Source organism: Echinops telfairi, unplaced genomic scaffold (genome assembly GCF_000313985.2).
Source record: "Echinops telfairi isolate 266 unplaced genomic scaffold, ASM31398v2 ScPeMD7_7421;HRSCAF=8459, whole genome shotgun sequence".
Classification (NCBI taxonomy): Eukaryota; Metazoa; Chordata; class Mammalia; order Afrosoricida; family Tenrecidae; genus Echinops; species Echinops telfairi.
In genome coordinates, this window is record NW_022111321.1 from 17439885 (window position 1) to 17453113 (window position 13229).

The following is a 13229-nucleotide window of genomic DNA, read 5'->3' on the forward strand; positions in this document are numbered from 1 at the left end:
AACTAGATTTTACTTCTACAGTAGTGATGTCTAAGGTGGGGCTTGAGGGGCAAGTAGGACGTATGGTTCTCTTTCATCCATTAGTTATCAGATAACTAAGTTGATTGAAGAAATGTGTAAATGAAGTATTTCAACATGTCTTCACTGAATCTATGAATTAGTGTTGATGGTAATCTGTTAATTTATTCTGTGTAATTCCCATCAAAATCCCAGCAGGTTTATATTTGAAAACTGCAAAGGCCCCAGAATAGCTAATACAATATTGAAAAGAATAGCTTACAGCTCTTCTAATCTGTCAGATAGCAAATTTACTCTAAAACTGTGCTAAGAGAATGTTATTGGCACAAGGACAAACAGATCAATATAATAATATAGGATATCCAGAAACACACCCTAATAAGGAAGGTAAACTGATAAATGACCAAAGTGCCTTGTAAATTCAGTGGGGGGAAGATTATCATTTTAATAAATTGTGCCAATATTGAGATAGAACCTTGATTCTATCTCACACCATCACAGAAATTAAATTTGAAACGGAGCAGTGCAAATATGAAAGTTTAAACAAATTCTGTAGAAGGAAAAATATATGTAAATATCTTTGTGACCTTGGGTGGTTTCAGATTTCTTAAATGGCAAAGAGCATTAACCTTCCAAGTTTATATCATGTCCCTTTATGTAAATTGTCTATTAAGGTAGTGAAAATACAGTATACAGGCACTGCAGTTTATATACTAGAAGTCTCATTCAGATTATATATAAAGAATTCCTACTACTCAATAAAAAAAGAAAACTCAATTTTATAAATAGATAATAGACTTAAGTGGACAAGTCACAAAGAGTATATCTAAATGATTCATAAATGGAAAGATAGAAATTAATAAAGTAAATTAACCACTTACAGTATGACTGAAATTCAAAACTGACAAAACTCCATGCCTGTGTTAGGAAAGCTTTGGAGTAGCTGGAACTCTTAAACATTGGTAGTAGAATAAAACCGTTTGGAGAAGTTTCTGTATGTCCTAATAGAAGTACAGCCCCATATGTACCAAGAGTCATACACAGGATTTTATTGTCTAATGGTTTTATTTTAACGGTCCAAAATTGAAAATAGCTAGATGTTAGTCACTAAGAGAATGAATAATTAGGTTATTATATAATGAAAGTACAGCAGTAAAATAGAACTGACAACTGCTGCATAAGCCACACAAGCTGTACACTTGTGATCTGCATACTTTTCTGCACATGAATACCTGCCAATAGAGTTTACAGAAACTCACTCCTTCATGGTGTAGTCCCCAGATCATCGTACAGCTTGCAAGCAGTCACTCAAGGCACAACTGGTCTTTCTCCACATGGAACAGAAAGATAGGAGAGTCAGGATTAGGAGGAAGATACAGAATGTGTATCTTTGGCCTCCATGAACAACTGCCTCCTTTGCCATGAGGCAAGAAGACTGTTCCTCAGCTACCATTACTGAACAATCTTAATCAAAGATGGCATAGAAAAATCTGGATTAAAAGGGGGAATCTGCTCAAGTACTGTAGTGTGAAAGCAGCCATAAACAATATGTAAACTAGTGGGTGTGACCATGTTTCAACAACGTTTTATAAAGAACCCATTAAGCTATAGCTTGCAGACCTGGATGTGATAGAAGTTTAGACTGTATTTATTGGTGACAGGATGGAGGAGGAATTGGTATTGATGTGTTATTGGGTAGCTATTGCTGCATAACAGCCAAATGTGTAGTAACTTAAAACAATAACATTTATTAGTTCAATGGTTCTGGTTGGGGGTTTTAATAAGGTTGTCAAACTATGGCTGTCTAAAAACTTGTCTCTAGTGGAGGATCGTCACTACCCTTGATGCCTCCATTCCTTATTACATACACCCGTGTTACATTATGACTGCTTATGACTGTTCTAATGACGTGGCAGCTGGCTGCCCCAGAGTGAGCGATCCAGGAGAAAAGGGAAAGAGGAGGCACAAGTTGTTGAAACTTCTATTAAAATATCATCAGGCATCCTTTGGTAGTTATTCTTTCAAAAAGTAGAGAATGATTCCCCCTGAATGTGGGCTGTACTCATCTTCGGTGTTCTTCTTTAAGTTAGAGTATTTTTGTACTCTGTATGATCTCGTAGCTGTGAGTACTAAAATGAAACTTGTATTTACAGAGGCTGTTGGAAGCTGCTTGGGAGAGTTGGGCCCTATCGATTTCTCCACCATAGCCATACAACATAGTAAAGATGCATCTTATAATAAGGCCCTTGAGTTATTTGAAGATAAAGAACTTCAGTGGATTTTCATACTGCTGACCCACCTGAATAATACCCTAGTAGAAGATTGGTGAGTCTTTAAGGATAACTTATATCTGATAGCATTTATTTAATCTGACATCCAAGGAGAATTAGTATTTCCAATAATTAAAGCTTTCTTTAAGTTCTCATTCATTCAAAATATATTTTTATGTAAATCCCTGTATTTTCACTAATTCTTACTGAGATCCTATTCTATATTTGGTCCTGGATATGGTAACAAGCATTCTAGACTAGCCCTCTGTTCAATTCTAGTTAGAGTAGACACTAATCAAATTGTAAGAAAATAGCAGTGACGTTAAATTCTACACAAAAAATTAATAGAAAGATAAAAGGTCATCGATGCTATAAGCATTTGCCTGCTCTGAGATGACACCATACTAAGCCAGCTTTAATTTGATTATTTTAGAGTCAAACATAAAATGGGTGTTTCATAACCCCAAAAGTTTTAGGCACATCAGAAAGTTTTTTACTGCCTACTTATTCTTTATGCAAAAATATTAAAATAGCAGCCTGGAATTTTAGCTTTCTTCGTGTGAGATTTCTCCCCTCCTCTCCTTTTCTAAGCATTTTATTAGGAGCTCTTACAGATATCGTTACAATCCATAGCTCCATGAATTATGCTTGATCTACTAGTTGTGAGATTTCTTTTTTGTTTGTTTTTAACTTGTATATTGAACACCCATTGCCATCCTTGTTAAGAAGTGTATATGAGGCCTCTGCCCACACTGGGCATCTTTTGGAGGTAAGGCTGTATTTTGACTCTGATGCCCACCATTTGCTCTCCCTTATCTTTGGAAATACATGATTTGCAATGATGATACTTAACGTGTTAGAATTGTTGAATTAATAGTCTTTCTTTAGTCATTTTTGTTATTTTAAACAATAGAGTTGGCACCGTTTTCTCACCGATATTTTATTATAAAACTTCAAGCACATAGCAAATTGAAATAATTTTACTATAGAAATCATTTATGAAGAATTTTCGAAAAGTCCATGGAAAAGCAGATCTTATACCAAGGGCTCAAATAGAAAATGTTTTGGAAATTATGATGGCAACATATGTACAAACATGCTTGATACAATTGATGTGTGGAATGTTATAAGAGCTGTAAGATTCCCCAATAAAATGATGTGAAGGAAAAAAAAAGAGCCATGGAAAAGTGGAATTAAAAGGTAATGGAGGTTTCCTACCAGCTTTCTGAAACCCGTGGTAGATCACCTAAAGAGACATGGTTAAGCATGCGGCTGTGTTATTAAAGATCAGGGGTTTGAATTCACCAATTGCTCTGTGGGAGAAACATGTGTATTTAGCTTTTGTAAAGATCCACAGCCTTGGGAACTCTATGGGGTAGTCTGCTTGCCTGTAAGGGCCCTCTGAGTTGGAATCAGCTCATTGGCAGTGGGTTTGGGTTTGGTATCTGAATATAAACACACTTGCTTCCCAATATAATTAAAAAATAAATTTGGAAGCAATAGTTATCTTTTGAAACCATAATATGTTTTCATTACATGGGAGGCAGAGGAAAATGGTGACACACCACCAGCAGGGGACTTGGGTGCCGCTGTCAGCTTAGCCACTCAGTAGCAGCAGATGGGATAGCTCACCGACTGCCTCGTCTCTCCTCTGTGGGAGCAGCACAAGTCGCCACACAACTGATCCCCACACGAAGTAAAATTTCTTGTTTCCCCCAAACCACTTTACTGGGAGTTAATACAGATAACGTATCATTCCATCATTCAATCACAGCAACAGTATGGTACAATTGCTACCACAGTTTCAAAACATTCTATTTGTTCTTGAACTCCTTGAAATCAGCTCCCTTCTACTCCCCTCCAACTACCACCACAGTACTTGGTGTCCCTGTAGGTTCATTAATCATGGGTTTCATATACTGAAAAACAGAAAAAAACCTATCATAGAAATTTAAGAGGATGACCCCCAATGACATACCACATCTAAGATAAACCCCCCAAAAAACAAAAATACAGAAAATGTTGAAAACCAGATCAGGCTTAACGTGCATTCGAGGGCGATCAATTTACAAGGTTTTCACTGTTCAAGGAAGCTTTATCATTTTGATCTCAGTCCTCTCTCCATTGCACTCTCTTTAGTAACCACTTTCCCCCCATCCTGTTACAGGTAGAGGGAAATCACCCGAGGCTCATTTCTGTCTAGTTCCCACAGATGACTCTTGGCCCCCCCCCCATCATCATAGCCTCTGCAAACAGGGTTCTCACAATTTAGGCTCTCAAACTGTTCCCTCCTTCGCCTTCGGATTATGTGATTTACAATCCTTTGCTGAGTGATGTTAGTGTGCTGATGCTGATTTTAAAATGCTAAGACCACAGTACTTTATTGACTACCAATTTGTTCCACTAATAGTGTGTATTATTCGCATTTCTATTAGGACAAAATTATATTTATGATACGTTGAAAGTACTATTTTAATAATGGGTATATGTCCCAAAATTAAATTGATGAAACAAAAATCAGTTGTACATGTCACTGTAACACTATATAAAGAAATTATTAAAGAGAAATGCTTAGAATAAAGGGGAAACCAAAGTTCTTAAAATCATTCACAGTATAATTTATTGCATCTATCCATCCTTCTATCCTTTTATTAAGCTACCTTGTTTTTGAAATATATTTCAAAGAAATCCTTGTATAGTTTTAAAGGGATTTCTTCCCCCCTCCCCAACACACATTTATAAACATTAAGTGTTTGCATTATTGCAGTAGTTTGAAATGAGTTTAGTCAAAAAGTTTTGCTACTTAGGTTTTACTTCATGCCTGCAGCAGTTTATTCCAAACAAAAATGTGTTCGTGTCTCTGTGGTCAGTTGATGCTGCAGGCAAGTAAGTACCCTTGGTTTAATCTTGATAGTGTTCCTTCAACCAGAAGTTCCCATCAAAACACCCTCTCAGAGGACCTGATGAGCCCATTCAATTCAAGGCGGAGAGATGAGTTTTGTTTTAATTTGCCTTAATATAAATACGGAAATATATGATTACGCTGGTTTTTTTATTAAAAAAAGGTTTTGAGATTTAAAAGAGGTAATCTTGAAGGACGGGATAATCAAGGGGGCTTATGACAATGAAGTGTTAAGACAACTGAGGAAAAGGTCAAGGATTTTTTTTCATATCACAGAAATGCACCTGTTCCTTCTTTGAGGACAGCAAGGGTTATCCTACAAGAATTTTGTTGGGAAGCCCTAGTCTTGCCTCTTCTTTTGTTCTCAAAGAACATTGAGAAGAAACACAATTTGGGGCCCTTAGAGAATGTTAAGACAGCCCCTTTTGATGTGGTGTACATTGACACGCACAGAATCTTGGAGAAGGCCTAAGGAGATGAACTCCCTGTCTCAGAAGTCTGTAGATCCTGATGGCAGGGTCTGTTGAGAAATTGTAGCTTCACGTTTTTATATACATTTGTTTAATAAAGGTTTCTTTGATTTTATAACAATACTGTTAAAACTTACCCTTCTGACTTGTACCAACCCTACATAGTTAGAGTTTGCAAGGCTTTTACATTACATTGTATTAGTTTAACTTTCCTTAATCATTCACGGTATCTAGCTCTGTAGCAGTTTTTAATCAGCTGCCATGTTTTCAATGCCCATGTATTTCAGCCCTTCCTTTTTTTTGATGGTCTTTTTTTTTTTAATCATCTTACCGGGTATTATACCATCCCGTACATCAAGCAGTATTGTACAATTGCTACCACAATCTGTTTCAAAACACTTTATTTTTTGAACTCCTTGATATCAGCACCCCGTTATCACCTCTCTGCCCCATATTTATTTATTTGTTTGTTTGTTGCCGTATTTTATACACATTTACATACAATTCTGTTGTTCGCTCCGCTCAAGTGGGATCTGCAGTTTTTATTAGGATGCTGTCTCACTCACACCAAATTTGTTACATCCTACCAGAGTGTATTACCAAAATCTTGTTTTCTTTGGTTCCTTAGTATTCTACTATTCAAATTATTCATCCTTATTAGGCTAGGCTAGTCCTAAATATTTCTTCCTTGTCTTTTTAAATTTATACCAGTTATAATGATATAAACATTTCTTTTGTAGTTATTAGCAACTCAGATTGCGTGGAGTATTTGAAAATTTTAAAATAATTTTGATTTTGCTTCTATAAAACTTTATAGATGTGGTTTTTCTAATTAATGTAAATGAAAAGTACTCCTTTAAAATTTTTTTTCAGCAAAAATTATTTAACAACCATTAAGATTAATAACTAGTGTACTATATAGACATTTGAATTGTGTATTTTTCAGTGTCAAAGTTCGATCAGCTGCTGCTACCTGTTTGAAAAGCATTTTAGCCACGAAGACTGGACATAATTTCTGGGAGGTATACAAGACAACGACTGATCCCATGCTCGCCTATCTGCAGCCTTTCAGAGCATCAAGAAAAAAGGTATCTCAAGTTGTAAATATTTATTGAAAGCCCGCTATACCTGCAGCAGTTCTGTTTACTGAGGGCTGAAAGTGTTGAGTGACTTCTAGTCCCATTGCATTGTCATTTAACTTTGTCCTAGAAATACTGCAAACTGCCTCTTGAATCTAAGTGATTTATTCTTTTTAATGATGGCAGTGTGGAAAAACGGGGGTAGGTAACCTACAGGAGTGACGGTTGATTAGAGGAGGCCTGTTGTTAATGAGAGGCAGCTGGCCTGTTTTCTTAGGAGTGGCAGAACCCTTCCTTGGATCCCGTGTATTTCACTGGTCCTGAGTATGATAGAGGTTTGCTGATCAACGAGGGAGTGTTTGCTTCCATGGTGACCTAAAGTATCACAGTCCTGCAGTGAAGTATCAGATGGGAGCCTATAGATTTCTCCTCTTTGCATGTTGATATCATACTTGTCCCACTGAAGGAACACTGAACGATGCTTGATGGTCATTGTTTCCTCTCTAGTCTAAGCATTCCACTTGAACATGTTCTTAAGAGTTACAGAGACGGGGAGTAGCAAGATCCCCAGGGAATGATGAGGGTGGACATTGGAGACAGAGCATGGTGCCCCAACAGGCTAGACTGGAAAACACAAGTTTTTCTTGCTTGGTATATTTTAATTTGTTCTTCTTCAGTGGATTGATGTTGTTGCTGTTTTGTTGTACATTGTTGCTTGGTTTTGCTCTGTCTTGTTTTTATGCATGTTGTCTCCGCAGGCCTGTCTGGATAGGACAGGCTGGATGAACAATCTGGAGGAGAAAACAACGGGACTGACAGTTCCGGGGGGACATGAGAGAGGGGGAGGAGGGGGGAAGGGAAGAGGGGATAACAAACCCAGGGACAAGGGAACAACAAGCGATCCAAATTGGTGGGGAGGTGGGTGTGGGAGACCTGGTAGGGCAGGATCAAGAGGAAGGTAACAAAGAGGAAGTGCTGAAATCCTAGTGGGGACTGAGCATGATAGTGGGACAGGAGGAGAATCAATGGAAATAGAGGAAAGAGCTGGGAGGCAAAGGGCATTTATAGAGCTCTAGATAAAGACATGTACATATGCAAATATATTATATGAGGATGGGGAAGTAGATCTATGAGCCTACATTTATAGGTTTAGTATTAAGGTAGCAGAAGGATATTGGGCCTCCACTCAAGTACTCCCTCAACACAAGAATACTTTCTTCTAGTAAATTGGCATTCTATGATGCTCACCTTCCCGACACAACCGCTGAAGACAAAGCAGGTGAATAAGCAAATGTGGTGAAGAAAGCTGATGGTGCCCTGCTATCAAAAGATATAGCGTCTGGGGTCTTAAAAGCTTGAAGGTAAACAAGCGGCCATCTAGCTCAGAAGCAACAAAGCCCACATGGAACAACATATCAACCTGTGTGATCACGGGGTGTCCAACGGATCACTGAAGACAGAGGGGTGCATAAGCAAATGTGGTGAAGAAAGCTGATGGTGCCCAGCTGTCAAAAAGTATAGCATCTGGGGTCTTAAAGGCTTGAAGGTAATCAAGCGGCCATCAAGCTCAGAAGCAACAAAGCCCACAGGGAAGAAACACACCAGGCTATGCAACCACGAGGTGTCGAAGGGATCAGGTGTAAGGCATCATCAGAACAAAAAATCTTACCATAGTGAATGATGGGGGGAGTGCGGAGTGGAGATCCAAAGCCCATTAGTAGGCCGCTGGAGATCCCCTGGCAGTTGGGTCTCGGGGAGGAGATGAGCCAGTCAGGGTGCGATTTAACAATGATGAGAAATACAACCTTCCTCTAGTTCCTAAATGTTTCCTCCCCGCTCCCACCACCATGACTCGAATTTGATCTAGCAAGTCTGGCTAGACCAGAGGAGGTACACTGGTACAGATAGGAACTGAAAATACAGGGAATCCAGGACGGATGAGCCCTATAGGACCAGTGGTGTGAGTGGCAAAACAGGGAGGGTAAAGGGAGAATGGGTAGGAAAGAGGGAACCGATTACATGGAACTGTGTGTGACCTTCTCCCTGGGGGACAGACAACCGAATAGTGGGTGAAGGGAGACGTCGGACAGGGCAAGATATGACAAAATACCCATTTATAAACTATCAAGGGCTAATGAGGGAGGGGGGAGCGGGGAGGGAGGGGAAAAATGAGGACCTAATGTCGGGGGTTTAAGTGGAGAGAAAATGTTTTGAGAAACGATGTACAAATGCGCTTTACACAATTGATGTGTGTATGGATTGGGATAACAGTTGTATGAGCCCCTAATAAAATGTTAAAAAAATAAAATAAAAAGAGTTACAGAGACATGTACATCCGACTTTTCATCAGTTAATTTCAGAACATATACCCATTATTGAGTAATACTTTCAATGTATCATTATAAAGTTGTCCTGATGGAACTGCTAATAATACAACTGTTAATGGAACTAGTGGGTAGTTTATAAGGCACTGTGGTCTTAGCGTTGTCACATCTCACTTCATGTGGGTCAGTGCTGCGTGGCAGACTTGGACTGCTTTCACAGTGGAGAGAGAGGAGGCCGTCAGTGAGTCTTTTCATCTGCTACTGACGAGTGGCTCAGAGTAGCCCCCACGTTTCCTGCGGGGTGGTTTTTCACCGTCTCCCTCTGCTTCTCCTAGACGCAAAAATGTATTTTGATTTCAAAGGATAACTATTGCTTCCAAGTTTAGTTTTAACTGTATTTAATTATATTTGGAAGCAAGTTTGTTCATCCAAATCCTCACATAGAGAAGTAAAATAGACTTCTAACGATCTCCTAAACATTCTGATCGCTCTCTAGTTTTTAGAAGTACCCAGACTGGACAGAAGAAGTCCTTTCGAAGACCTGGATGAGACAAGTTTGTGGATTCCTCAAAACGGAAATCATGATGTTTGGATAAAAACACTGACTTGTGCTTTTTTGGACAGTGGAGGCATAAAAAGTGAAGTTCTTCAGTTGCTAAAGCCCATGTGTGAAGTAAGAAAACATGGAAGCAGCGTGCTTCATCCTTTTCTCCTTTGCGCTTTTCATTTCCGCTTCTTTACACGGCTTCGTTTTCCCACTCCCTTCAGCTGCTGTGAACATGTGCGTGGCCTTTGCCTCTGAACGAGGACGGTGGCACTACACGGCATCTTCACGCAGCTTCACCCAGACTCCGCGGGCCCTCCCTTCAGCTTTCCTATTATGCAGCAGCAGCTTCACACTGCATGAGTTATTGTTAAAGGTTCAAGTACAGTTTACTTCAGTACAGAGCAATAATACCTACCAAATTTGTCTTTAAGTTTGAAAAGGACAAAGTGTGCAGTTGTTAATTTGTTTTAAACCTAAACTGTTTATATTTTTAACACTTTTCTGCCTGTGTTTATAGTAGTGATATTATTTTATCTGGTACACCTAGTGGGGTTTTTTGTTAGTGGTACATTGAATTCAAGGTGGACTCTTTTGTCATTTTTTTAAAAAGCCAATGTGTGAAAATCAGAGAATGGAAATTTTAAATAAAAATATTATCTTCAACCAAACTATTACCTGAATGTTTGTGTGTATTTTAGGTGGAAAGTGACTTTTGTCAGACTGTGCTACCGTACTTGATTCATGATATTTTGCTGCAAGATACAAGTGAGTGCTGGAGGAATCTGCTGTCTGTGCATATTCAGGGATTCTTCAGCAGTTCTTTCAGACAGTCCTCACAAACCAGCAGGTCCACCACCCCGGCAAACTTGGATTCGGGTACGTGGCTCACATTGATTCTATTGACTTCTCGGTTTTCCAGGAAGATTTTAGTTTGGATGTCATGAAGGCAGCTTTCTGAGCCAATCCCACAGCCTGGATTTCTGTTTCCTGTTGTATAGAAGAGACATCGTAAAGGTTGTAGCGTATTTTCCATGACATGAATGCGCACCACCATTAGGATACTAGCTGTTTGTTCTGCCACCTCGTAAATGTTGGCTATTAATAATGCCACTCAGTGAGAATTCACCTCGTGTCAGGCATTGTGAACAAGATGCAGTCCATGTGGGCTGTGCGCGTACATCCTAGCTATGTATATCACAGATGCTGTGCCAGCTTTCCATCGCTGGCCATCCGTAATGCTTTCTGTCTGTCTGCTTTGGCACAATTGAAATGCTTCTCATTTTCAAGTACGTTCTTCCAGCAATCTCAGACACTGCTACTCTTGCCTGCAACACTCTCCTCTCCTCTTCAGATTCGTTCGGACTCTTTCAGAGACTTTTCTTTCTGTGAAAGTCTGCTTGTGCGGATTAGATTTCTTCCTATGTGCACTTGGAGCATTTTAAACATCCCCGATCATAGCACTTGTCACATGGCTAAGACTTCCCCAGACTGATTGTGAGTCCTATGTGATTGGAAATAATCTGTTTTATCCATGATTGTATACTGAGCACTTAGCAGTATAAAAAAGTCCTAAATAAAGGATTATTAAATGAATAAATTATTCCCCCTTCAGAAATACAATGTAAAATCTGATATTTTTAAAGTAAACTTATTATTTTTAAAAAGAAACAGTATTGGCATTTAGTACATGTATCAATTCATGTTTATTCAGATCTAAGTGTGTGCTTGGAACTGCACACAAACCTTGTAATGCAGAGAAAGCACCACATAGAAAAGGACTATGCTTAGTCAGTCTGCCTGGGACTGACGGTGCTGCCTTTGTGTCTTTGTCAGACTCAGAACACTTTGTCCGAGGCGGTTTGGATAAGAAATCACAAAGAACTATGCTTGCTGTTGTGGACTACATGAGAAGACAGAAGCGGTAATAGATGTTGTTTCTTGACTTGGGAGGTGTACAAGTACAGCTTGTTACTGCTGCTCTTTAACCTGCTCAGTGGGGTCAGGCTGCTGACAAATGCTCTCTTTAATTTCTGTGAGGATTATATTTCCCTTTAGTAAGTCCGATTTTGGGGAGCAGTTTGGTTCGCTCAGTGTCGGGAACTGTGACTTTCAGTCTCCGCAGGACCAGTAACAAGCCAACGTTTGCCAGACCGATGGTGGCAGCTTAGGAAAGGATGAAAGCAAGAGTTGGGGCGAGATGTGAAAATGCATTTTAACTAATGATTTCCTCTGTCCCTCGCAGAGTCCTTGTTTCTGTCTAGAAAGTTAACTGTTTTATTTGCTTATATTATACCAGATCTTCGTCCGAGAGAGCCCATCAAAAAGTTTGCTATAACTAGAAGAATCTCTTTTCTTGGGTCCGGGAGGCCGTTTCACTTCAGAGTCATTCATTTCAAATTTATCATTGGGATAGAAAAGTGGTGACATTATCAGGATTTAGAAGGGATGCAAATTCTTAATGTTAAACAAGACCTGAAAGAAGAGTCCTTGAGAAAATAGGAATAGGACATAGAGGAACAGCAAAGGGACTGACTTCAGACCCAAGTTTGACCGTTGGAAGCTTTGTGATCTCAACAAGTTACCTATTGTCTTACCCCCTTTGACCAACAAGATGGATATGGTAATGAGGACTCTAATGTTGAATGCCTGGCATTCCTTTCCCTGCACAAGTTATCTAAATTCTCTGAACTTGAGGATCCTCAGAAATAATAACAACAAATAAGGGGTTGCGTTGGGTTACCAACCGCAGAGTTAGCCGTTCAAACTCCTCAGACCCTGTGCTAGTACAGATTGTCGACTCTCGGAAGCCCTGCACGGGTCAGAATCAGCTCGACGGCAGTGGGTTTGGTTTCAGTAGGTGCTTTTTCATCAATTGTACAAATATTGTTTGATCGTGGCAATGACCCTGAAATGTATGCTGTTTTTGTTTTTTTGAGATGAGGAAATGGAGACTTAGAAAAGTTACGCAGAATCACACAGCTAGTTTAAACCTAAGTGTTTCCTGCGCTGAAGCCCATGTTCTGAACCAGTACCGTGCCATATCTCTATAGTTTAGTTTTGACAAAGATATTTCCATGAGCCTTTCTTCCTCTGTGTCTGTATACACTTGGGTTTGTTCGTGCATCAGCAAATTCACTTGAATGCATATACCCTGCAGTAGATTTTTTTTTAATAGCTCAGCCCAGACAGTAAGCTAAGGTGAAAATGAGCTGTAGCAGGAACGAGATGTACTGCCTTGTATGAAAGCCTAAGTATATCCATTGCATTGATTGTGTGCCTTTTGTTAGTGTTTCTGCAAAACCTATTCTTAGCCTCTGGTCTGTTGATCCCATGGTGAAGGGCGAGTTTGCTTCTCAACTATGTGTAGAATGATAGTCAAACATCTTCATTAGAGTCTCTTGAGAGGTTTGTGACCCCCAAAGGCTGAGAAATAGGGCTAGTCAACTATCCATACAGGAATATTTATGCAGTCAATTCTCTTTATATGTGGTAGCATTATATATAGCCTTACTGCTAAGACTGAATTAATGAGTACTAACATACTGCTCCCAGGGGAAATTCAGAGTTAGCTTCTGGTGAACCTCTGATTATAATAGTGCACTAATCAATATATAGCCTT

The 13229-nt window shown here is 39.3% G+C and overlaps 1 protein-coding gene across 1 annotated transcript in view; it reads left to right on the top strand.

The window, feature by feature from the left end:
• Positions 1-13229, top strand: part of ATM (ATM serine/threonine kinase) — a 106409-nt gene that overhangs the window by 45177 nt on the left and 48003 nt on the right. Inside the window, exons 27-31 of the mRNA XM_045297739.1 lie at positions 2172-2343; positions 6607-6748; positions 9560-9736; positions 10309-10486; positions 11444-11531. Of these exons, the coding sequence (XP_045153674.1) occupies positions 2172-2343; positions 6607-6748; positions 9560-9736; positions 10309-10486; positions 11444-11531 (757 nt within the window). The remainder of the gene's footprint in view (positions 1-2171; positions 2344-6606; positions 6749-9559; positions 9737-10308; positions 10487-11443; positions 11532-13229) is intronic.